Here is a 25,191-nt window from a genome sequence, read left to right on the forward strand (position 1 = left end):
AGTCTGGGTCACGAGTGGGATCAGGGCCGGCTCCGTGGTCTCCTGACCTGGGGCAGCGCCTGAGTCTTCCCCTCCTCTTCCTGTCCTTGTTCCTCTGTCCTGGGGCAGCTCCTGAGTCTTCCCCTCCTCTTCCTGTCCTTGTTCCTCTGTCCTGGGGCAGCTCCTGAGTCTTCCCCTCCTCTTCCTGTCCTTGTTCGTCTGTCCTGGGGCAGCTCCTGAGTCTTCCCCTCCTCTTCCTGTCCTTGTTCCTCTGTCCTGGGGCAGCTCCTGAGTCTTCCCCTCCTCTTCCTGTCCTTGTTCCTCTGTCCTGGGGCAGCTGCTGAGTCTTCCCCTCCTCTTCCTGTCCTTGTTCCTCTGTCCTGGGGCAGCTCCTGAGTCTTCCCCTCCTCTTCCTGTCCTTGTTCCTCTGTCCTGGGGCAGCTCCTGAGTCTTCCCCTCCTCTTCCTCTCCTTGTTCGTCTGTCCTGGGGCAGCTGCTGTGTCTTCCCCTCCTCTTCCTGTCCTTGTTCCTCTGACCTGGGGCAGCTGCTGAGTCTTCCCTCCTCTTCCTGTCCTTGTTCCTCTGTCCTGGGGCAGCTCCTGAGTCTTCCCTCCTCTTCCTGTCCTTGTTCGTCTGTCCTGGGGCAGCTGCTGAGTCTTCCCCTCCTCTTCCTGTCCTTGTTCGTCTGTCCTGGGGCAGCTGCTGAGTCTTCCCCTCCTCTTCCTCTCCTTGTTCGTCTGTCCTGGGGCAGCTGCTGTGTCTTCCCCTCCTCTTCCTGTCCTTGTTCCTCTGACCTGGGGCAGCTGCTGAGTCTTCCCTCCTCTTCCTGTCCTTGTTCCTCTGTCCTGGGGCAGCTCCTGAGTCTTCCCTCCTCTTCCTGTCCTTGTTCGTCTGTCCTGGGGCAGCTGCTGAGTCTTCCCCTCCTCTTCCTGTCCTTGTTCGTCTGTCCTGGGGCAGCTGCTGAGTCTTCCCCTCCTCTTCCTGTCCTAGTTCCTCTGACCTGGGGCAGCTGCTGAGTCTTCCCTCCTCTTCCTGTCCTTGTTCGTCTGTCCTGGGGCAGCTCCTGAGTCTTCCCCTCCTCTTCCTGTCCTTGTTCCTCTGTCCTGGGGCAGCTGCTGAGTCTTCCCCTCCTCTTCCTGTCCTTGTTCCTCTGTCCTGGGGCAGCTGCTGTGTCTTCCCCTCCTCTTCCTGTCCTTATTCCTCTGACCTGGGGCAGCTCCTGAGTCTTCCCCTCCTCTTCCTGTCCTTGTTCCTCTGTCCTGGGGCAGCTGCTGAGTCTTCCCCTCCTCTTCCTGTCCTTGTTCCTCTGTCCTGGGGCAGCTGCTGTGTCTTCCCCTCCTCTTCCTGTCCTTGTTCCTCTGACCTGGGGCAGCTCCTGAGTCTTCCCCTCCTCTTCCTGTCCTTGTTCCTCTGTCCTGGGGCAGCTCCTGAGTCTTCCCTCCTCTTCCTCTCCTTGTTCCTCTGTCCTGGGGCAGCTCCTGAGTCTTCCCTCCTCTTCCTCTCCTTGTTCGTCTGTCCTGGGGCAGCTCCTGAGTCTTCCCTCCTCTTCCTGTCCTTGTTCCTCTGTCCTGGGGCAGCTCCTGAGTCTTCCCCTCCTCTTCCTGTCCTTGTTCCTCTGTCCTGGGGCAGCTGCTGAGTCTTCCCCTCCTCTTCCTGTCCTTGTTCCTCTGGCCTGGGGCAGCTCCTGAGTCTTCCCTCCTCTTCCTCTCCTTGTTCGTCTGTCCTGGGGCAGCTCCTGAGTCTTCCCCTCCTCTTCCTGTCCTTGTTCCTCTGTCCTGGGGCAGCTGCTGAGTCTTCCCCTCCTCTTCCTGTCCTTGTTCCTCTGTCCTGGGGCAGCTCCTGAGTCTTCCCCTCCTCTTCCTGTCCTTGTTCCTCTGTCCTGGGGCAGCTCCTGAGTCTTCCCCTCCTCTTCCTCTCCTTGTTCGTCTGTCCTGGGGCAGCTGCTGTGTCTTCCCCTCCTCTTCCTGTCCTTGTTCCTCTGACCTGGGGCAGCTGCTGAGTCTTCGCTCCTCTTCCTGTCCTTGTTCCTCTGTCCTGGGGCAGCTCCTGAGTCTTCCCTCCTCTTCCTGTCCTTGTTCCTCTGTCCTGGGGCAGCTCCTGAGTCTTCCCCTCCTCTTCCTGTCCTTGTTCCTCTGTCCTGGGGCAGCTCCTGAGTCTTCCCTCCTCTTCCTGTCCTTGTTCGTCTGTCCTGGGGCAGCTCCTGAGTCTTCCCCTCCTCTTCCTGTCCTTGTTCCTCTGTCCTGGGGCAGCTGCTGAGTCTTCCCCTCCTCTTCCTGTCCTAGTTCCTCTGACCTGGGGCAGCTCCTGAGTCTTCCCCTCCTCTTCCTGTCCTTGTTCCTCTGTCCTGGGGCAGCTGCTGAGTCTTCCCCTCCTCTTCCTGTCCTTGTTCCTCTGTCCTGGGGCAGCTGCTGTGTCTTCCCCTCCTCTTCCTGTCCTTATTCCTCTGACCTGGGGCAGCTCCTGAGTCTTCCCCTCCTCTTCCTGTCCTTGTTCCTCTGTCCTGGGGCAGCTGCTGAGTCTTCCCCTCCTCTTCCTGTCCTTGTTCCTCTGTCCTGGGGCAGCTCCTGAGTCTTCCCCTCCTCTTCCTGTCCTTGTTCGTCTGTCCTGGGGCAGCTCCTGAGTCTTCCCCTCCTCTTCCTGTCCTTGTTCCTCTGTCCTGGGGCAGCTCCTGAGTCTTCCCCTCCTCTTCCTGTCCTTGTTCCTCTGTCCTGGGGCAGCTCCTGAGTCTTCCCTCCTCTTCCTCTCCTTGTTCGTCTGTCCTGGGGCAGCTCCTGAGTCTTCCCCTCCTCTTCCTGTCCTTGTTCCTCTGTCCTGGGGCAGCTCCTGAGTCTTCCCCTCCTCTTCCTGTCCTTGTTCCTCTGTCCTGGGGCAGCTCCTGAGTCTTCCCCTCCTCTTCCTGTCCTTGTTCCTCTGTCCTGGGGCAGCTCCTGAGTCTTCCCCTCCTCTTCCTGTCCTTGTTCCTCTGGCCTGGGGCAGCTGCTGAGTCTTCCCCTCCTCTTCCTGTCCTTGTTCCTCTGTCCTGGGGCAGCTGCTGTGTCTTCCCCTCCTCTTCCTGTCCTTATTCCTCTGACCTGGGGCAGCTCCTGAGTCTTCCCCTCCTCTTCCTGTCCTTGTTCCTCTGTCCTGGGGCAGCTCCTGAGTCTTCCCCTCCTCTTCCTGTCCTTGTTCGTCTGTCCTGGGGCAGCTCCTGAGTCTTCCCCTCCTCTTCCTCTCCTTGTTCGTCTGTCCTGGGGCAGCTGCTGAGTCTTCCCCTCCTCTTCCTGTCCTTGTTCGTCTGTCCTGGGGCAGCTGCTGAGTCTTCCCTCCTCTTCCTGTCCTTATTCCTCTGTCCTGGGGCAGCTGCTGTGTCTTCCCCTCCTCTTCCTGTCCTTGTTCCTCTGTCCTGGGGCAGCTGCTGTGTCTTCCCCTCCTCTTCCTCTCCTTGTTCGTCTGTCCTGGGGCAGCTCCTGAGTCTTCCCCTCCTCTTCCTGTCCTTGTTCGTCTGTCCTGGGGCAGCTGCTGAGTCTTCCCTCCTCTTCCTGTCCTTATTCCTCTGTCCTGGGGCAGCTGCTGTATCTTCCCCTCCTCTTCCTGTCCTTGTTCCTCTGTCCTGGGGCAGCTGCTGTGTCTTCCCCTCCTCTTCCTGTCCTTGTTCCTCTGACCTGGGGCAGCTCCTGAGTCTTCCCCTCCTCTTCCTGTCCTTGTTCCTCTGTCCTGGGGCAGCTGCTGTGTCTTCCCTCCTCTTCCTGTCCTTGTTCCTCTGTCCTGGGGCAGCTGCTGTGTCTTCCCCTCCACTTCTTCTCGTTGTGTGCAGTAGTTTTGCAGAGCGGTGGTCAGGCCACAGTGTCCACTGGGCAGGAGTGTCTCTGGTCACCCTTGTGCTCTGAGCAGCCTGTCCAGTGGCACATGGCTTTGGTTTGTTCCTGGTGTTGATTCCTTGGTCAAGGTGGTGGCTGTGGTGGAAAATGACTAATTTTCCTGATGTATCTCTTCTTGTGAGAGATACTTTATTACTCAGTAAGTGTCTTAAATTCTCATCAAACTGTCACCCACCATTTTTGGCACTTATTGATGATTCTTGTCTGAATCTGCTGTTTTTGTCAGGATTGTCGAATGGCAATGTTCTCGATTCCATTCCTTCTACTCTTCTTGGTTGGCTTTCTTCTGTAAGGACAGTTAGTTTATCCTTGTGGACTCGTGGATTCATGTTTTATTCAAGGATTATAGTCCATTGCTATTATTTGCCTTGATGCTCAAGTTATCCCAGATTTGGCCAGTGGGAGCCCCTTCAATCTGGCTCCTCTGACAAGACCTGGGCTCACAACATGCTCTCCTCTTCCCCAGGACACGTCCACACTCAGGTGCCAGGGGCCCAGAAGGGGTCTTGAGCTCCCCTGGTCCATGAAGGGAAGAGGAAGGCTGGCTCACCCAGACCCAGCACTTAATAGCGACCACCTGACGAGCACTGAGTTCAGACGCTCAGCTCCCTAACACTTTGCTCTTTCTGATGCACCCCTCACCCTCTAACTTTCCCATTAGAGAGAGCAGACACGAAAGCTGATAGGTACAAAAAATTCAGGAGGCTTTGGTACTTGTATATTTTGGGGAAAATAACTCATTTAGAAATTGCATTTCATGATTTTCCTGTGGATTTTCTTCAGGGACAAACGAGGAAGTTCACATGTATTGGTGACTGGATGTTCTGGGGCTGGTCTCCTTGGTTGAAGCGCTGTTTCAGAGTTCACGACGTGTTGCTTCCTTTACGGTGTGCTTGCTGTTTAGGGGTTGAGGGTAGAAATACTCAGATCCACTCAGTGCCTTTCATCCTTGGTTGTGTGAGTGTCTGCAGAGAAGAAAAGTGGGAACATCTTGCACTGGAAAAGGCCATTGCTGCTACGGCTTTCCTAATCCCTTTCCGTCTCCCGTGGCCACGCCATCTCTCTTTTTGAGAACGGTTTAGCCATTCGCAGATACAGAAGAGGTCTTCTGGGGTAGTGTGTACTCAGCTCTGACCCAGAAAGGCACTTGGAGTGATCGTTTCGTTGAGACAGAATAAAGTATCCTTCCCCTCCTTAGCTTAGACTGCGTGTTTCTGAGATGCTGCAGCCTGGGCCTCATGCGATCATCAGTGAGGGGGCAAACCGTTGGTTGCCTGGGCCACACATCTGAGTCTTCTGTGAAGGACGCAGGCCATCACGGGCTGCACTTGGGCAGTACCGTGTGTGTGTGTGTCCCGTGGAGTCCATCCAGCTACAGCTCTGAGCCCCAGGCATCTCCTGCCATCCTCCCAAGCTGCAGAAAGTCCAGCAACTAGGCTTGACGGGCAGTCGGGTGTGCAGACCGCACGCAGCAGTGGCTGGTGGCAGCGGACAGCGTCTTTATCTCTAGGGACAATTGCCTGGAACACATCTGTGAAGATGTAGGCCTCCTCCCTGCTTTTGAGTGGAGATGGCATTGCATTTTTCTTCACCTTCTCTCCCCTGAGCCAGGCAGCTGTGGCGTTAGCCTTCCCTTTGGATTAGTTTATGAAGCAGTGGGTTTCCAAATGTGCTCTTACTTGGGCTTCAGAGCTTTGAGCCACTTTGCTGGATAGTAGCACATTTCTGACTCAGATACTCTGAGAATATTGTGTAGCACTTTGTTTTGCATTTGGCCGCTTGTATACCACCTTCTCTTCCCCTCAGCCTCCCTGTGTGTGGACTCGACCCTGGGGTTAGGGTGCTGAGGTCCTTGTCTTCAAGAGCTCAGTCCCAGGAGGTGGGGGCGATGCAGCTGAGTGTGGGCTTTGGAGAAGCATCTGGGGAGAGCAGGTGCTTATTGTCCTAGGTCATGTTCTGTGCTGAGCCCACCAAGACATTGGGTGATGTGGGACAAGGACTGTCAAGGAGAATAGATGTTACTTGAAACAGGGCGTCTTATGAGAGATCAAGTTGCTCTGTGTGTTACTCATGTGTTGCTTAAATGTCTTGCTGGCCATGGTCCCACAGCATCATGATGAAGTGAACACCTTCGCAGGCTTGGCATAGTGCTCGTTTCTGTGTGAAGTCAGGGTTCAACATTCAACACTCTCTTCAGGTCCTTTTGGGTAATTTGAGTTGTCCCGTGTATCTTTCATGAGCAGGGGCCTCCCTCTGGATGTTGCCTGACTGTCACTGATCACTGTCCTGTTGGGGACGGTTGCCTCTAGAATGTCGAGGACACTCAGGCTGCATGTAGCTCTGGATAGTCCACCAGGAAAAGCTTATAAACCAGCACCATCTGTCTGTTATCTGCACTGGGGTTTGCTGTGGGGCATCCTGTGCAGGGTAGGAGGCTTAGCATCCTTGACCCCCACCCGCTGGATGCCTGCAGCCTGCCTCTGAGTTATGACAACCAAAGATGTCACTAGATGCGGCCCGGTGGGAGCACGTGCAGCTGCCTGAGCCCTGATCTGCCCTGTTGAATAAGACAGGCCAGACCTTTTGACCCCAGCACAGAAAATGACATGACTTGTAATGTAATCAGTACGTGAAAGAGTTTTAGAGAAAGGCACGTGTTTGATCTGCATTGCCAAGTGTGTACACTGTGGTTAGGCAGCACGTGTGTCCTCGCTCCCACCTGCCCTGGGTACCTGCTGACGGCCAGGCTCTCCCTGGGTCTCAGAAACACAACAGGGCCGTAAATCCCTGCTCCCTCGAGGACTCTGCGTCTGGGGGGTCTTCAAGTTATATCGCATTGGGAAGGGGCTGCCAGGTGTCACATAGGGCACTGGGAGCTGAGAAGACTTCCAGGAGGAGGTGTAGCCCTGGGTGTGGGAAGACGCTTGGGTCCTTCGGATAGAAGGATGAGGCAAGGGTAGTGAGGAGCAGGGTGGGGACCTCCAGCAGTGCTTGGAGGCACATCATTGGCCGAGCACTGGGTCATGGTGACCGTGGAGTGGCATAGTGAGGCCCCAGGGGTCTACACGGTGACAGAAGGGCTGCTGCTGTCCTGACTCCAGCTGTCACACTGGGTGACACCCCCACCTTAGCCTTTGTGTGCGCTCTGCGTGGGCTTCCGCCCTGTGTGTGATGCTGGCTGCGGGTGGGGTGATGTCCCACAGAGCAGTGTTGAGTGAATGGGTGTTCGGGGGATGGAGGGCGGAGGGACAGCGGCACCAGCCCCCTGGCAGCTGGCCTGTGCGCTCCTCTGTGTCTTGCTGTGGGTTCTGCCAGAAGGCCTTTTTGGAAGGTCACCAGCAACTCTCAACCGCCAGTCTGTTGGCCTTGGCCTCGTTTGTTTGTAATCAACCGGTGCAGTGCCCGACTTTTAAGTTTGGTGAGTTTTATTGAGCGTATGGAGCAGCAACCCACAGTCAAGATGTGGACATCTCCCTCCCTGTCCAGGCGTCTGGTTTCTCTGCGGGCGTTGAACACTGACGCTCCCTTTTTTCCTCAAATGTCCCCTCCCTGTTTCTCTTGTGGGCCTGGCTCTGCAGCCTCTGTGAGCACTGATTTTTTTTTTTTTAATTGACATTCTTTCTTCTGCCCCTCCCTTAATTGTTGGGGTTCCCCAAAGGCCCATTGTTGTCTGTTTTCTCCTTGGCGGTCACGCCCTGGCCTGGCACACAGCCTGTCGGGTCTGTGGCCCATCCACATCCGGTGTGCATTCAGCTGAGGCGCCTATGCCTCCCTTGCTCCATTTCCAGCCGAACTTGCTGGTCTTGTTTGTATCTTGCTCCTGTTTGTGTGCTCTCTCCTTGCCTGTGTCTGGTCAGCCGTCAGCCTGTAGGTTTGTTCCAGGGGTGTGTGGGAATGTCTGCGTTCCCACCTGGTTCAGGCATCCCCTGGCCCCTCCCACCTCCGCCAGCCCAGTCAGCGTCTGCTCACCCGCTCCTGCTGCCCAGGCCCCTCGGTGGAGCCCTCCTGTGGGTCCTCATACTGCCTTCCGCGTCTGGACCTCTGGTCTCAAGTCCGCTGCTCCCTCAGTCCTGCTCTCAGCCGGGAAGCCTGAGGCCTGGTGCACCTCCCCTGTGCCCCCGGCCACGGCTCTTCCTCTTTCCGTCACTTGTCAAGACCCAGATGTCGCTCATTTGGGGCTGTCCTAGAAGCTTCCTTCCACTTCAAGTAGAGCTAGTCATCTAGAATTAGTGGCCCCACCCACTCTGGGTTCCCGTTGAATCTTAATGACCTGGGTAAGACAAAGGTTTCTTAATAAGGACACAAAAAACTTGATAAATTGGGCTTCATCAAAGTTAAAAACCTGGTGTTCAAGAAATACTTCAAGAAAATGAAAAGGCAGACCACAGGCTGGGAACATGCACGTCAAGGAGCACTCCCAGCGGGTTGTTGGTTGAGCTGGAGACACACCCAATGTCCTTTCAGGTTAATGTTTTTAGGGGAGATTGGTGAAATCCTCCTAGTATATTTTTTCAGAATCCTGGGAAAATATCCCCCAAGCCGTAAGTTTTAGTTTAAAAATAAATGAAGTGAATAAAAGGCAAACTGTCTGTGTGTCTCATGCTGTCAGCTGTGCCCGCAGAGGAGAGGTGGCATCTCGAGGCCAAGCCACCAGGTCACACACGCCTGAGCCCAGAGTCCTTCCGTTACAGTGTTCTGTGGCCTGCGTGTTCTTACGTGATAGTAGGTCAGCAGAGCCTGTAATTAGAATGTCAGCAGCATCAGCGCTTTTAAGACCTTGTAGGTTGGTGAATGAACCAGCTTACTCTGTTTCTCGTAAAACCTACCTCCAGCATGCCAAGGGGCAAACAGCAGATTTTTACCAGGTTCCAGAGGGCCCCACAAGCTCCACTGACAAATGCTCCATGGGCTCCATTAGCAAGTGATCGAAATACACCTTTGATGACTGTCAGGAAAGCTCCTCGGGTCTTTTTGCCGGCTCTGCTGGTGTAATCCCAGACAGTCTCGCCTCGTCTTTCCCCTCATGCGTGCGGGAGAGCAGGGCAGGCGAGGAAGGGCCCCGGTGGGGATGGAGTCTGAGTGACAGATGGTTGGAAAGGGGGTCTGGAAAGGTGGGTGAGACCCCGTGGACTGCGGTATGCCCTCACTGCAGCAGGAGCTGTGCGAGGCGTCCTCGTGAGGCCTGGGGTGGAGGTACTGCATGTGGTGGACCAAGAGACCCATACCAGGCGGCCACTGAGGGTAGTAGTGGGTGGGATTAGAGAGGCAGAGGAGCTCCTGTGTGGGACTCGGTGGGACTGAGTAACTGCAAGAACCGTGTCTGGGCGAAGGACTTGAGGTGCCCAGGTGGAGGGCAGGGTTTTGGTGTGGATGGGGTGCTGCGGAGCCACGTGAGTGCAGAAGGCTAGTGGAGCCAGGGTCCCGAATGCCAGCTCTGGGACCAGAGGCACGAGACTCAGTGGTGAAGGCTGAGGAAGTACAGGGTGCCCAGAGGAGGTGGACAGCGAGCCGGGCAGGACTCCCCTGGCACGGGATCACCAGAGGCCACGGCCAGCGGCAGCCTGGAGCAAGGAGGTGTCCTTGACCAGATGCCGTAGGGAAGGGAAGGTTGCTCAGGGGAGCTGTGTGTGGTCTGGTGCGGGGATTTGTCCATTCCTGTGTATATTTAAGATTGGGGAAATTGAGGCAGATTTTTAGGTAGAGGTTTAAGTGGGGTTGAGGCAGGGGAGAGCATGCCGCAGGGAGAGGGGATGGACTGACAGAGCGTGTTCCTGGAGAGCTCAGAGGGGAAGAGGTGCCACCTGCCATCGGACCCAGCACCGTGATGTGGGGCTGAGCCCGCAGCCAGGCTGCGGATACACTGTGGATACCGAGGCCCCGGGCACTGTCCAGGGGTACTGGGTGACTGGTTGTGAGCAGTAAGGACAGAAGGGAGGGGAAGAAAGAGGCTCCTGCGTGGCGGAGGAGTGTTGCCCCCTGGTTTGCGGTACCAGTTGGGGAGCTCTGTGAGCCCATGACAATCACTTGCAGCCCAGCGGCCTCCAAGGTATGCTGGGGCCAGGAGAAGGGATGCACAACCATCACTGGGGGTGAGGCTCTGACTGGTCCTGACTCTTTGGACTGCGGAGAGTGTCTGTGTTTTGTGGCCTGATTTTGTGAGGAAACGCCCTGCTGCACGGACTCTGGCCTGACTTGTGGCCCGGTGCTGGGGTCTGAGCAAGGCTCAGCAGGGTTGACAGTCCCCACGGTACTGCGTCCTGGGCCTGTGGGGCACTGACTCGCTGGGCGCTCTGATCACACAGCCTTTAGCTTCGTATGCCAATTGGCTGCCTTCCAAGACTGCTGCCAGGCGACCAGTGTTTGATGGAAACATACAAAGAAAATAGTAATTTCTGTGTTTATAAAAAGTACAAGTTTTACAGTAGTCCTGTCAGAAAACGTAGATGAATCAAAGCCTCTCTCTAGACTGAGAGGTAACAATCGTGTGTTACTCGCTGGTGTTATACCAAGTTGTTCCTTGTTGACGTGACAAAGCTGCACTTTTTATAAATTGTTTATCAGAAATGTAAGAGGATCGCGTATCAATAGTTAATGCATTTTGAGACACTTTGCACGTTATCCCCAAGTCTGAAGGACGTCCTTAGTTCTTTCAGCTGCGTTGTCTGCAGTTTCGTTGTTTTACGTGAGAGAGACCCATGGGTGAAAAGGCCCTTGGTTTGATAGCCAGAGGAGCTGATGTGGCCTGCCTGGAGTCACGCGAGGGTCCCTGGGGGGCTGGAAACTGGGCTGTCCTTTCCCGCCAGAAGTGTACTAGTTCCCTTTCCAAATGTGCTTGTTTTCATCCCTGTTTCTAGAGCCGTTCTGGTGCGATTAGAAGGATGTAGCCACCCCGTTGTCATGAAAGGCTTGTGTGCTGAATGTGGCCAAGACCTAACCCAGTAAGTACTGGCAGCTCAAGAGCGAACACACGGCACCTCGCAGTGTTTGAGATAAGATGACTGTGCGTGCAAGAGATGCGGTGTTTGAGGGCAGGGCGAGGGGAGTGTAAGGAACCCAACTGCAATTGCACATGGCAGACACCCCTTCCCATATCTGGCCATGAGCAGTCAGTCAGCTTCTGGCTTTATTTCTTTCAGTTCTAAAAGCACTGAGTTATGTCTGAGGCTCACCCCAGGTGTGGGAGGAAAGTGCTGGTGGGTGAAGATTTGTTTCTTGTCCCAGCCGAGCAGACTGTGCATCCCTTAATGTCTGGAGTGGCCGTCCCAGAATGCGGCCTGTACTTCACGATCCCCCAGCCCCCGTCCCACACCCGCTGCTCGGGTTACCCTCATTTCCACCTGTCAGGCCTGGGGACCCTTCTGTGTTTTCAGTTTGAGGGCCTCTCTGTTTCATTGTGACCATCAGTTTGTTTTCAGAGAACTTTGTGAATGTGACTGTTACTTAGGTTTTTCCCAGTTTTCCTGTTTTCAGACAGCAGAGGATATTTTAGCGGGGGTCAGCAGTCAAATTCTGCGCTCAGCTAGCAGTACACATCAACTAGAGTGTGAATTGAAGTCCTGTCACTTTCAGTTCAGTGTGCTTCCTGATGCAGTGCATCAGCTCCAGGCCTCCATCTCACCCCTTCTCGCGTCCACAGGTTGCAGAGCAAGAACGGGAAGCAGCAGGTGCCGCTGTCCACGGCCACCGTGTCCATGGTGCACAGTGTCCCTGAGCTGATGGTGAGCTCCGAGGTAAGTCCCCAGGTGTTTGAGAAGACGTTTCCTGGGGACAGTGGGGAGCATCTACGGAACGTTTGGGGAAAATGTCAGATGTGCTGTGGTCGTTATTTCTAAGATAACCACTGGGGGGTTGGATGGTTTTTGTGGAATGTGTTGTCTTCCAGCAAAACCCAAGGCTGCAGCTTGTCTCTCTTTCTTTCCCAACCTGCTGCTGCACCTGCTCCGGTCAGAGTGCCGTAGAGTGGTTTGGGGCAAATGGCACTGGCTCTGGGCAGCTGGGGTGTGCCTGCCATGGCCCCATGGGTGTGTAAACACGCAGTGGGTTCAGCTGGCAGGGAAGATGGTACAGAGGGTGGTGAGGGATATCTCTCAGCTTCTTTTTGTTTTTCTTAATCACCTTATTTTGGATCCAAATATACTTACTTTGTTGTTTTTCTTTTTAACTTCAGCAAGCTGAGCAGCTAGGAAGGGAAGACCAGCAACGACTGCATCGAAACAGAAAGCTGGTGCTCATGGTCGACTTGGACCAGACCTTGATCCACACGACGGAGCAGCACTGCCAGCAGATGTCAAACAAAGTGAGGGGCCTCGGTGACATTTGGGGGCTTCTGTAGGAGCTGCAGACTCCTTCCCTATCAGCCCCGTCTGCCTGGGCTCCGCCGTGGGCCTGTACTCTGAGGGGGTGCAGGGGGCCTCCATGCTGGTCCTCGTCAGGAGGTACCACCAGCTCACGCTCACCTCCTCATTCACTGGCTCCCCTTGTGTGCTGGGTCCACACGTGGCCGTGTTAGTTGGCAGGGTTTAGAATTCTGAGACCTGGAATTTGTTGTTCCTCCCTCTCAAGGTAGAGTGGAGGGCAAAGGAGGAATGGTGTTGGTGGAGAAGACGAGCTGATTTTGGATGCCCTCCGGGAATATCTGGAATACTCGGGGTGGGAGGTGCAGGTGGGTACCTGGGTCTGTACCTGAGAGATGTGGGCTCGGGATAAAGGCTGGGTGTCACCTTGCATGGATTCTCCACGGAGATGGAGAGAAATGAAGGGGTCAAGGACGGAACCCTATTTAAGGACACTTAAAACTTTCCCACATTTCAACTCTGTCTTCAGTACAGAGCCCAAGAAGTTGGATTTCTGGGCATTTCAGAAGGCTTTGAGTGCCTGTTACAAACGGCTCTCCAAAGGGAGGCTGGTGCGGCTTATACTCTCATTAACTAGCGAGGCCTCACCACTAAGGTCATCACTTTTTAGCCCATAGACTCGTGCTAGATCTTGGGTTTTCAGCATCTACAGATCTCACCAATTCCTAATTGTGACCGAGCACAGCGAGAAGGTGTACTCTGGGGAAAGAGGACTGCAGCCGGGCTGGGCACAGGAGGCAGTGCAGCCAAGGCCAGCAGGGCCATTGCCCCAAAGCCCCTCGAGGGTGCGACCCCTGGTTGACAGTGTGATAGTAACAGGAGCTGTCTGGTGAAGACAATTCATTGACAACCACGTGTCATCAGTTTTGTTACAAACTTTATCTGAAAGAAATTTTGTCATTTTCGTTTGGCTTAGTCTGTAAATCAGCTGATACAGACGTACGTACAAATCATCTGCATAAGTCCCTAATGTCGTAAAAATCGCTTTACTTTAACTTGCATCATCAGTGCTGTGGAGATGATTCAGTAGTTGTGGTGGGCAGTGAATTTTCTTCTTATGGCTGAAATTCATTCCTCACCCACAAAACAGTTTACATTTTTTAGTTGTATTAGTCATTTGTGTATGTCATGGGGTCTTGCAGGGAATATACAGTGTTCTTTTGTGTGATGTAGGCTGGTAGTAAATACTTTGTTTGTTTCATTCATAACAACTACTCTGCTTACTCGGTATCTTAAAGAGTTCGAGGACTTTATGCAGTAGTTTGGACGCGTATGTACCAGCGTATATTGCCACAGCTGTTTCTGGGTTTTATTGTGCCTTTGAAGTTGGGCATTTTTAATTGGTTTATGAGACACTTTGAACGAGTTAGAACACGCCTGTTTCTCAGCCTGTGTAGTCTGGAAGGTGAAGGTGTCTGCGCTTCTGCTTGGATGGTCCTCAGCTGCTCTTGCTGGCTTTAGTGCACCTCTGCCCGCGGGCCCAGGCTCCTCTGCTGGGCTCGTTAACAGCGTAATTACAGGGCTCTGCCTGATACTCAGGAGTGCCCGACCACATGTCATGGCTCCTGAACCCGGATTCCTGCTGGAGACATCTAGAAAGACGTATTTATTTCTTAACTTTGGAGATCTGAACTTGTGTTTTTAAGGATGTTTATGTTGCAAGTTTTGCACTTTTTAACTGTTGAGTAGGGTGAAATTATTTATAAAATTTCATGCTCCTAAATGTTTTAAAAGGATGGCCCCTGAGGGGTTTAACTGATTTAGAGCTGGTGAGAAATTCAATAGGCCTAGAGGGTTGTGCCTTTCTTCTTCAGTTCTTTAGAGCGTTTTTACTGAGTGGGGTTGGCCCGGTGGCGCAGCAGTTAAGTGCGCACATTCCACTTCGGTGGCCAGGGGTTCGCTGGTTCGGATCCCAGGTGTAGACATGGCACTGCTTGGCAAGCCGTGCTGTGGTAGGCAACCCACATATAAACTGGAGGAAGATGGGCACAGATGTTAGCTCAGGGCCAGTCTTCCTCAGCAAAAAGAGGAGGATTGGCAGCAGATGTTAGCTCAGGGCTAATCTTCCTCAAAAAAAAACAAAAATGGAGCATTTTTACTGAGAAAATTGATAAACAGGCTGAAAATGTTCAGAGTGTAACTTCCTAAGGAAAGAAAACTTATTTGCTTGTTAATCGTGTGCAAGCAGGTCGGTACAGACATACCTCGGAGATGTAAAATATGCAGTATCTGTGAAGCACAATAAAGTGAGGTATGCTTTACTACTAATTTCATCTGTCTCCTAAAGATGGTCTCTAATACTGTTTCAGCGTTTGTGTTGTGGGTGTGAGTTAATAAAACTGTCTTCACCTAGTCCATGAGTTAGGCTAGGTTATGTGGGACTGTTTGGTTTCCTTTCATCAGTAACTCAGGAAGACACTGTCAGTAGATTACTGGAGATCTCTTCTAAGCAGTCTGCTGTGTCTCTGTTCCTTGACAGTGCTAGTGTTTGAAGAAACAAAGACGTGTGTGACGTCACTCAGATACCGCTTTATCCATCATCAGACAGACTGTCAGGAAGGAGGAGGGTGTGCTGCTGTCGGCATAGCCCCTTGCTGAAGCCCACAGCAACTGGCTGGCTACCTTAGTTCTCCTTAGACGACTAAGATACCATAGTTATCATGGGTAGTTTCCATAGGGAGTTCCTGTATTATCATAGGTAGTCATACTGTGGTTCGCTGTCATAGGGGGTTACCATGGTTATAATAGATAGTTGCCGTAGTTATCATAGGTAGTTACCATAAGGTGTTACCTTTGGTAGTTACTCTGATTTCACAGGTAGTTACCATGGTTGTCATTGGTAGTTACCATAGGTAGTTGTCATGTTTGTCTTTGGTAGTTACCATAGCTGGTGGTTGTGATTTCATAGGAGGTTGCCGTGGTTGTCATTGGTAGTTACCGTAGGTAGTTGCCACAGCAGAAGATTCCGCGCTCACTGTCGTAGAGTTCGTGTAAGGAAAGCATTGTGCTGCGTGAGTTTAGTACACTGTAAATCGACTCCTCGTCTGTGACAGTAGAGTGTGTATGTGCAGCTTTGGGGGGCAGGGTGTGGAAGTGCTGTCTCCGTGGCTCCTTCCTTCTGACTGGGCACCCCCGTTCTTTTCAGGGCATATTTCACTTCCAGCTGGGCCGGGGCGAGCCGATGCTGCACACCCGTTTGCGTCCGCACTGCAAGGAGTTCCTGGAGAAGACCGCCAAGTTGTACGAGCTGCACGTCTTCACTTTTGGCAGCCGGCTGTATGCGCACACGATCGCAGGTGAGTGGCTCTGATGCTGTTCAGTTATCCTGACTGAATTGAGCATTGTGTGGCTCTGAAACACTTAAATGGTGTTGACGGTGGGTTTGGTTTTTTTCTTATTTTCAATGGTGTTTGTTGGAAGATGAAGAAAAAGATCAAGAAGCTCTCCCAAACTAAATTTCAGTATTAGTTACAGCTGGCAGTTGGGGGTGGCAAGGCAAGATTCAGTCTGTGCAGGGCACAGGTAGACAAGAATGGCTGAGCCCCTCACCTCCTGGGAGGGTGCTCCCCACTCTGCAGGGACCCTACAGGCCGTCACTGGACATGTTCCAGTCCAAACGGCAGGCTGCTGTCTGGTCAGGTGCACACTGCAGGCCAGTTTGGAAGTTGGTCAGGACCACAGATATGTGGGAAAGTAGAAACTTACTATATAAGTGTGCTTAAAATATTTTATTAATTGGTTTGGAAATAGTTCTGGAGCCATGTTGCTCATGCTTGTTTGCACTTAACGCTTGAAGTACAGACAGAAGGGGTAGCTCCTGTCTGGGAGTGAGCAATGTATGCTGCAGCCTGAGCCTTGTCTTGGTATAGACTCTGAGCTGCTGTGCCAGCCGTGTGCGTGCAGCATGTGTGCACAGGAATCCCTTGGCCACACAGCATTGCCCACTGGTGACAGCTCTGGATGAGGATGGAGTGTAGAGGATGGGCTTCACCCTGCCCGGGGACAGTTGGGCTCCGGCTTCTCTGACCCATTCGTGGACATTGACACTCGCATCATATTATATATGGCCACAGCTCCTTAGTATTAGTCACAATGTAGTTAAATTAAGTACTTTCAAATTCAGATGTCTTTACAGGTTACTCTTGGTCTTTTCTTGTTGATGGAGAAATGAACTTGGAAATTTTGAATCCCCCTTTAGCATTTAGTGCCTTTATAGGAAACTTTAATCATGAACACGTAAGCAGCATGTTAAAGTTAATTCATCTTGTAACTAAAGTCAACATACCTGCCTTTAGTAGGTTTATATGCCTGCTGTGTGGCTGCCTGGGAGATGTGATCTGAAGACTAAAGGAGCTACTTTCTAGCATTCTCGTACCGGTGAATAAGCAGCACCCCCTGTGAAGCAGACCCCAGGGTTAGCCCTGGGCCAAGTGATGGCTCGGGCCTTCCCCTCTGGAACCTTTGCCTCTCTCTAGGACTTGATTAGCAATGCAGTGGAGTTCTAGTGAAGGTAATGCTACCTGAGACGGAGGTGCCCGGGGAGGGGTCCCTGGAGTAAGGTTAGGAAGACATCTGCACAGCCCGTGGACCTGGGGTGGAGCGTGCCCTCCCGAGGCTGTTGTGAGCAAGGCCTGCCTGCGGGCAGCTGAGCCTTCTCCATTTCAGGCTTTGAAATGTACTTTAGACTTCCCATGTTCCACCGTGTCCAGACAAAGCCATCACAAGGCAGCTGCAGGCCAGTGTCCCAGTCAGGGGGCTGCAGAGACCCTCAGCAGAACAGCACTGTGTTCTGGGGACCCGACCCATGGCTGCTCTGTGGCTGCCCCCCAGTACTGGCTGGGACGTCAAGACCGAGGATGTTTCACACACGGAGGGGACTTGGGAGAAAGTCATCACTCAGGATGGACGCCCTGCGTGGCTTTGAGAGACGGCTGGGGGCGGGGCGGGGGGGGAATATCCCTGTGTGGTGGGCTTCAAGGAGTTTGAGCTTGGCATCTACACGTGATCATAGCATTGGAAGGGATCAACAGATTGTCCAGGTCCTGTGATAATTCACACAGACGACAGCGGGAGGCCCAGGCTTTCACTGGTCCCTGACCGCGGTCTTTTTGACAGCCGTGGTTTTTCTATAGCTTCCTCTCTCTATCCACTTTTGATTTTGGAAGTTACCATCTTCACAGAATGTGTATTTTTAGTATGATTAGGATGGAACTGTAAAGAGGTTTAGGTGCTTTTCATTTATTGTAGAAACACTAAATTGTATTAATAAATTTTAGGTTTAGCCACTGAGCAGCTTCACTGTTCACAAAGAATTACATTCTGTAAGAGCGAGCATTTTCTGTTAATGAAGTGCTCATGACTCGGTAATCCCAAGGATATAAGCATCTGGAGGTTACTGTATAGAGTGGTCCCCAGGGAGACCACATGGACCCCCAGGGCAGTACTCGTGGCACAGCTTGCGAGAGGACTTTGAGGTGCACAGACTTGTTTTAATGGTGGTGTGTGTATTTCAGCCAATAGTAGAAATCAATAAAACCTGTGTATTTGATTGGTGACTTGTAAGACAGCCTGTTGCAGAGGGTGTGCAGGGTGTGGATGGCACAGGGAGTCGCTCACGGGCCGCCAGTCTGATGAACGTGGCGACTAAACATGGTGGGGACACACGTCACGACAGGAAGCTGTGCTACTGTGTCTGTGTGTAGGCAACACTAATGGGATTTAACCTAAAAGTCTTGAGAAAGCCCAGATTATACTGTGAGCATGAGTTTAAAAGTGCTGCCAAGGTGTCCAGCTCCCCCTCCACTTCACAAGTGACTGAAGGTACAGGGTGACTGCACGTGGTGGCACAGCCAGAATTCAGCTCCCAGCTCGGGTCTGCCACCTCTGCTCCAGTCTCTGGGCTCCTTTTGGATCCTGGCCCCCTGTACACAGCGTGTGGCTGGAAACTATTTGTTCACATGTTTATTGTGGGTGGAAACTATGTGTTCCTGTGTTTATTGCCCCGCAGACTCTAAGCTTCCTAGGGAAGTGATACTGAGCTTTGTTCATCCTGTATCTTCTGTTCTTAGCAAAATTCCAGGTAATGTTAAATTTATTAAACGTTTAACGAGGGTATGCCCTTAAACACGTTAAAATAAGAGAAAAGGAACCAGAAGTGAGTGACGGTCTCACCTGAAAAGAGAGATGTATCTGATGCTGACATGTGATGTTCCAAGTCTCTGATGTTATACGGAAACAGAGAGGCTGACCGTGTGCGCAGCGCGCTGGCAGTGCATCTTAGACATGTGACCTGTCTGTTTTCTTTTCAAAGGCTTCTTAGATCCTGAGAAGAAGCTTTTTTCTCATCGAATATTGTCGAGGGACGAATGTATTGACCCGTTTTCTAAAACAGGCAACCTTAGGTATGTACCTGGTGTGTTTACCACTGAAGCTCACTCTTAATTCTCGCTATGAGGACTGCGCTTCGGACCTCAGAGCAGTAATTCTGTGCTTGTTCTCCCCGTTTCTCAGGGAGCCTGCTGTGCTTCCAAACCAGACCCCTTCCTCCCTGCTTCTCCCTGAATGTCCAGGCTCTGGGGGACTCAGGCCGGAACCCAAGGGAACAGGGCATTGGACGAGGGAGCTGAGGGCAGGGCTGGGGTGGGGGACATAGGAAATGGAAAATGACCAGTGGAGAGGCAGTCTGGGCAGAAGGGCCCCCAGGGCATCCCCCAGTGCAAGGCGGGCGCTCTGGCTGAGTCGCGAGTTTAAAGAAGGTGTTTTTGGCATTGGTGTTGGCATCTCAGGTTTATATTTCCTTAGAAACTTGTATGCTTGAATCCTCCTAGTGAGTTGTAAAACCCCAAGTCACAGTGCCTTCTGCCGACTCTGCCTGTTTCACGTCCCCATCACCGTCTGCCCCTTCCTGTCCTCTCTGCTTTTAGGAGGGGGCTCTCCCACCACTGATCAAAAGGCTGTTTTACATTCTTGGAAATCTCTGGCTTGCTCTGTACAAGGGATTTCCCCATTTCTACCCAGAAGGGTAGGTCCGCCCATTATGTTACTGTATCAGACATAACTTGTTTTCACAGATGTTGATTCCTAATGAGACTTGGACAATAACAGCTGTGGCCTTGGTGGCCTTTTGGCTGGTGTTGGCCACCCTCAGCTAACATTTCGTGGTCAGATTTAGGGTGTTCTCGCAGACGGAGACCTATTCAAGTCCATATGAACTAAGAAGAGAGTCTGAAAGGATTTATTTCAGAAAACGACCTCGTGTTTGCTGGTTAGTGTCAGAGGGAGCAGACTGATGAGGACAAAGGAAAAAGAGACAGTGTTAGTGGTTTATTAAAGGGAAAGGCTACCCAAAAGAGAAGAAGGAGCCTGCTCGCCGTCAGACACGGCGAGGGTTGCTGGTCTCGGTGGACACAGGCAATCGGGCCTGCTTCCCCAGTCTGGAGGTGGTGTGGGTTTTCTCCCCCTCGTCTGGAATTAAATGTGCCAGAAGCACTAATTGTAAGTTATTTTAGGTACCCTGTGTTTCACCTATGGCAAACACACTAATAGAAATTTTGGGCACACGAGCATTTTTTTCTGGGTAGTTGTGGCCTTTATTAGCAGCTGGGGAACCTAAACGTGGAGGCCTTTCTCCTGGGTTTACTTCCTGATCCTCGAAGACAGGCAAGAAGCACTGATCACTCTGAATTTTGAATGCTACGAGCCAGCCTCTCTAAATCTGAGTTGTGGACAGAAATTGAATTTCACACGTGAGGGTCACAGAGCATGCCTGCATCCCTTAGATGGCTTTTTGGACCCTTGTTAACATTTCTGCTCACCCCCTATGCCCTAACAGCTTTTGGAAATATAGCAGTCACTTTTTTGGACTTGAAAAGATGCCATGTAGGTACACTAGGAGACGGTGGGTTATCTCAACCAGCTGAGATTTGAGTAAGGTCATAGTCCCTGCCGATAACTGAAGGCCCTCACCTGTGGAAGCAGGTGCCCATTACTTGTGTTTGTAAATAAAGTCATGCAGGGACGTGGCCACACCCACTTATTTAGTACTGGCCCTGTGGCTTTGCTGGGACCACGGCAGTGCCCCCAGACACAACCATTTATTCCCTGGCCTTTAAGGAAAGTGTGCTGACTGCTGCTTTCAGGAATATCAGGGACAGTGGAGAAGAGTGTGACTGTTTCAATGGCACTTTCTCTGGAAACTTTGAGAGTTTAAATGTGAGCTAAAGAAAAGCCCCTCAGAGTAGTTTGTATCTGTTTCTGATTAATCTGTTATTTACTGGTTATGTATAAAAATTATCATGACTTTTAATTGATGATTATTTTTTGTAAATGGTATTACTAGTTCTGATACATTTTTACTTCTAGAAATCTCTTTCCTTGTGGAGACTCAATGGTTTGCATTATTGATGACCGAGAAGATGTCTGGAAGTTTGCCCCCAATCTGATCACCGTGAAGAAATACGTGTACTTCCAGGGCATAGGAGACATCAATGCTCCGTCTGGGCCCCGGGAGTCTCAGGCGAGAAGGAGAGGTGGGTGACCTCCTGGTCAGCGGAGAGAGAGTTCACGTGGGCTTCACTCTTTGCTCCTCTGTTGCTCCTCTCTATTGTGGCTGCTGGAAACTGAAGATGCGCTTTGTTTATCTTTCAGTAGTTACGGGGGTGGTTGGGTTTATTTATGTTGTGTTGAACAGGATGATATTATTTGGTGTCAATTTGGGTTTTTTTTTTAAATAGTACTAACCTAAACACTTTTCCGGTTGAGCAAAGATTAAACAATACTGCTTAATTTAATAATATGAATACTACACTCCAGTTCTGCTTAAAGTCAAGCACGACGCTAGGACTTTGGCTGTAGGTTCTTTGGAGAGAGTAGACGAGTATAGAGGCTCCAGCATGTGGATGACGGATGCCGTGCCCTGGAGCCTGAGGAACCACCAGGTCTAACCTGTCAGGCAGCGTGAAGCCAAAGTCTGTGAAGAAAATGTAAAGGTTTGGTTTAGTGTTTCAGATGATCTTTAGTTTTTAAATAGGATATTTTGAGGCCTACAGTAATTGCTGCAGTCACTAATGTAGAACTTAGAGATCTGGGAAGAGAAGTGGGGCCTGCAGGAGCGAAGCGGGGCGGCTGCTGTCTGACCGTAGCCTGTAACCTGGGAGTGTCGAGTGCATTTTTAAGTCGTGTAGAAACCAAAAGTACGTGGCCCCCAAACCTGAAGAACTTGCTCTCTGGCCCTTGCCGGCAGAAGTCTCCCACCCCAGATCTGGAGTGTGGGTGAGGCTGGTCACGAGACTGCTTCCACATTTCACAGTAAGTAACAGTGGCCTTTCCTTTTGTGTGCATACGCAGTGAATCACTCTCCCAAAGGCGCCGAGCTCACAGAGCAAGCTCCGTCTGTCAAGGACCCTGAGGAAGGAAGGCAGGTTTCTGGGGTCGAGCAGAGTAACGGGCTTGGGAAGCCCTCCAGGGAACTCAATGGAGGCGCTCCTCTGCGGGGGGACTGGCCCTTGCCCTGTCAGGAGGAGGAGAGGGGCACCCGGCCTGCTACCCGCACCCCCTTGGCCGATGGTAGGGGTCCCCCAGCGAGTGCTCCACAGCAGAGTCGGACATTGCCTGAAAAGCGGCCCGCTCAGGGCACGGCGGGCGCTGACCTGGACTTTGACTTATCCAGTGACAGTGAGAGCAGCAGCGAGTCAGAGGGTCAGTCGTCCTCCGCCGCCTCTGATGGCGAAAGTGGGGAGAAGAGGGGCCGGAAAAAGCCTAAAGCCACACGAGATGCCAGCAAAGTGGTGCCGCAGGGCGGCCTCCCGGGCACAGGAGGTGACAGGCCTGCAGGAGCAAATCACTGCGGAGAGTCCACGCCCAGTGCCCATCCAGACATGCCAGAGGACAGCGAGCGGGACAGCCTCTGCGGGCTCGGGGGTGGCTGTGCCGACAGGAAGGAGGCCGAGACGGAATCCCAGAACAGCGAGCAGTCGGGTATCACAGTGGGCGAGTCCCTGGACCAGAGCGTGGAGGAGGAGGAGGAGGAGGAGGAGGACACCGATGACGACGACCACCTGGTCTACCTGGAAGAGATCCTTGCCCGCGTGCACTCCGACTACTACGCCAAGTACGACCGCTTCCTCAGTGGGGAGATCCAGGAGGCCCCTGACATCCGGAAGATCGTCCCGGAGCTCAAGAGCAAAGTGTTGGCAGACGTCGCCATAATATTTAGTGGGCTGCACCCAACAAACTTCCCGATAGAGAAGACCCGGGAGCATTACCACGCCACGGCCCTCGGAGCGAAGATCCTCACTCAGCTGGTGCTGGACCCCAACGACCCCAACAGAGCCACCCACTTGGTCGCAGCGCGGGCAGGTGAGTCCTCCCCTCCCTCCCTACCCTGTGCTTCCTGTGAGGGGACAAGGGTGGCCTGCAGGGCTCCCCCTCCCTCCCTGCCCCGTGCTGCCCATGAGAGGACAAAGGTGGCCTGCGGGGTTCCCCGTCCCTCCCTGCCCCGTGCTGCCTGTGGGGGAACAAGGATGACCTGCGGGGCTCCTCGCACAGAGCAGCATGGCTGCTGATTTCACATTGGATTTTCCGAAGCATTTTCCTGAATCACTGCCTTTTAAGAGCTTATTGATGCTTATGCATTGGTGAGAGTCTAATTTGACTGCTTTTCTGGGTGCCGTATGGGCTTTACATGCACGAGCATGCTCTCCTGTGCGTGTTGGTTGCATGTTGTCGGTACAGCATCAAGTTGCTTGGACAGCTGCCCCTACTTGCTGTGTGTAAAGTCAGGATCTCCCACCGTAGTGCGAGCCATTCGTGGGAGGGGAACGGACTATTGTGAGTTTATGAAGGAGGGATTAAGGGCCAATTACATAATTATCAGGACACTCAGTCTAGATGGTAAAAGATCAAATTAAAAAGCGGAATGCAAAGATTTCAGCTGGAGCAACACACAACAGAAATGGTTGAAGTTGGAAAAATAAGGATGGGCCTGTTGCCTTGTTACAGAAAAATCCACCTTGGACACTCAGACTCCAGTGCTTGCAGCCGAGTAAAGCAGCCCCTCTGTGATGGGCAGGTCGTAAAGGAAGGCTTATGCCTAGTTGCTTAAAAAAAAACCAACTGCATTGCTGTTTAAGAATGCTCCTCATGACCAGTTTCACATTTCCCCAAAGACTGCTGTGGGCCCCCTCATCCTCCTGTGCCGCACCCCCTGAGCTTGGGCTCTGGATGACTGCCCCAGGGCACAGGGCAGGCTCTGCAATGCCACGCATGGGTGTGCTTGACTCATGGGTCCCCTGTGTGCCATGTGGCACATGACACGCATGTGCTCAGAAAAGCTTTTGCGTGAAGGGGTAACAGAAGTTTCCGTCTCAGTGTGAAATGTTGAAAGGTTCTCATTGGGAGGTAAGGGGCAGCCTAAAATGATCCTTGTATGCAGCGAGTTAGCTCTCTCCTGAGCAGCGGGCAGTGCAAGGAAGGAGTCTCTGAGGTCAGTGAATATATCCACCTGGTCCTGGTCCCCTGCCTAGGTGCCTGCCCTTTAGTCGTCCCACTAGATCCTGACGTTGCTGCTCATTCGCCTGTAGACACGTGTTTGATGACAGGAACAACAGCTGGCCTGGCCTTTGTGTTCTCGTGGTCATGATGCAGCATGGTCCTCCCTAAGCTTGTGGTGAACAGGATGCTGTCCTCACCTGACAACTAAGGACATTTGAAAAGATGCAGCTGCGTGCACGTCAGGCACTGTACCCGCACCTCTGTTCCCATCCCACTTGTACTGCTTGCACACCCGACCTGGCTGTGGGTCTCCCCTGCCTGGATTCCATCCCTGGCCTTGTTGCTGGATGGGAGATGGCAGGCTTGTGGGGTAACAATGTGATCTTGGCAGAGGGGAGCTGGGATGGGGGCTTTGAATGTCCAGCAGAGGACCTGAGACTCGGTGCAGCAAGAAAAGCATATTGTGGTGAGTTTCTCAGCAGGTGGCAGTGATAGAAGGAGCTTTTAGGAACGCCAAGCACGTGGTCTTGGGGAAGAGTGAGAAATGGCGGCTCTAGGGCAGAAGGCAACAGGGTGCAGAGGAGGTGAGGGTGTGGCTCAGGCTTTTGGGGCTTCACACCAGGATGCGTGTGGAGGCAGCGGGAAAACGTCCTGTAGAAACAGGAGGCGCCACAACTCACCTGTCAGGGTGCCTGGAGCTAGAGTACTTGGCTTTGGGATCCCGGGCTCATCTGTCATCCACATCACTCCCCTCTCTGTTCTCTGGCCAGCGTGTCTGTGGGCATCACACTGCGTCCAGTGAGACCACACAGCATCTCCCCCCATGCTTTGTGGGACATCCCAGGAGACGGAAGCCCAGTGCTCCAGGGGAAGAGCCTGGAGGCTGCCGAGGGAGGGCAGGCAGGAGCTGATGAGCAGTGAAGCCCAGAGCTGAGGCTCTGGAGTAGACGCTGAGATACGGGAGTTGTGCCAGCAGGGGCTCACCGAGAGTCCTGGGTGATTACACACGTTGCCCCCACGCGTCTGACCTCCTTCCACTGCTGCGAGGCTGCCCCTCCTGGACCCAGACAGCGTCCCAGTCCTTCTCCCGCCTGCCTGACTAACAGGGCCCCGGCATAGTGTTCGCTCGACAGCAGCTGAACTGAAGCAGTTGTTTGATCGCAGGCACGGAGAAGGTGCGCCAGGCCCAGGAGTGCGGGCAGCTGCACGTGGTCAACCCCGACTGGCTGTGGAGCTGCCTGGAGCGGTGGGACAAGGTGGAGGAGCAGCTCTTCCCGCTCAGGGACGACTACGGCAGAGCACAGAGGTGAGCACCATGCCTGTGGCGGGTCCCGCGGAGTGCCTGCGCCCTCAGTCCTGGGCAGGCCTGTCTCATCCTAGAAGCTGACCTCCGCCGCCAGCCTCCTGCTCGCAGCACTGTGCAGGTTGTCTTGTGTGATCGCTGTGCCCACCCCAGGCTGGGTTTGTCATCCCCATGTCGTCCCCATGTGCAGGTGAGAAAAGGGAGGCTC

The 25,191-nt window shown here is 52.9% G+C and overlaps 1 protein-coding gene across 5 annotated transcripts in view; it reads left to right on the forward strand.

Annotated features, from left to right (window-relative positions):
- CTDP1 (CTD phosphatase subunit 1) overlaps nucleotides 1-25,191 on the forward strand; it is an 83,292-nt gene that overhangs the window by 6,000 nt on the left and 52,101 nt on the right. For all 5 annotated transcript variants that reach the window (XR_011441647.1, XM_023648028.2, XM_023648029.2 and 2 more), the window contains exons 2-9: nucleotides 10,691-10,774; nucleotides 11,473-11,566; nucleotides 12,004-12,132; nucleotides 15,336-15,486; nucleotides 18,501-18,591; nucleotides 20,552-20,718; nucleotides 21,536-22,546; nucleotides 24,845-24,986. Coding sequence is in view for 4 of the 5 variants with exons in the window: in XM_023648028.2 (XP_023503796.1) it covers nucleotides 10,691-10,774; nucleotides 11,473-11,566; nucleotides 12,004-12,132; nucleotides 15,336-15,486; nucleotides 18,501-18,591; nucleotides 20,552-20,718; nucleotides 21,536-22,546; nucleotides 24,845-24,986 (1,869 nt within the window). In the remaining variant the exon portion in view is untranslated. The remainder of the gene's footprint in view (nucleotides 1-10,690; nucleotides 10,775-11,472; nucleotides 11,567-12,003; nucleotides 12,133-15,335; nucleotides 15,487-18,500; nucleotides 18,592-20,551; nucleotides 20,719-21,535; nucleotides 22,547-24,844; nucleotides 24,987-25,191) is intronic.

The sequence above is a fragment of the Equus caballus genome, chromosome 8 (assembly GCF_041296265.1).
Source record: "Equus caballus isolate H_3958 breed thoroughbred chromosome 8, TB-T2T, whole genome shotgun sequence".
NCBI lineage: Eukaryota > Metazoa > Chordata > Mammalia > Perissodactyla > Equidae > Equus > Equus caballus.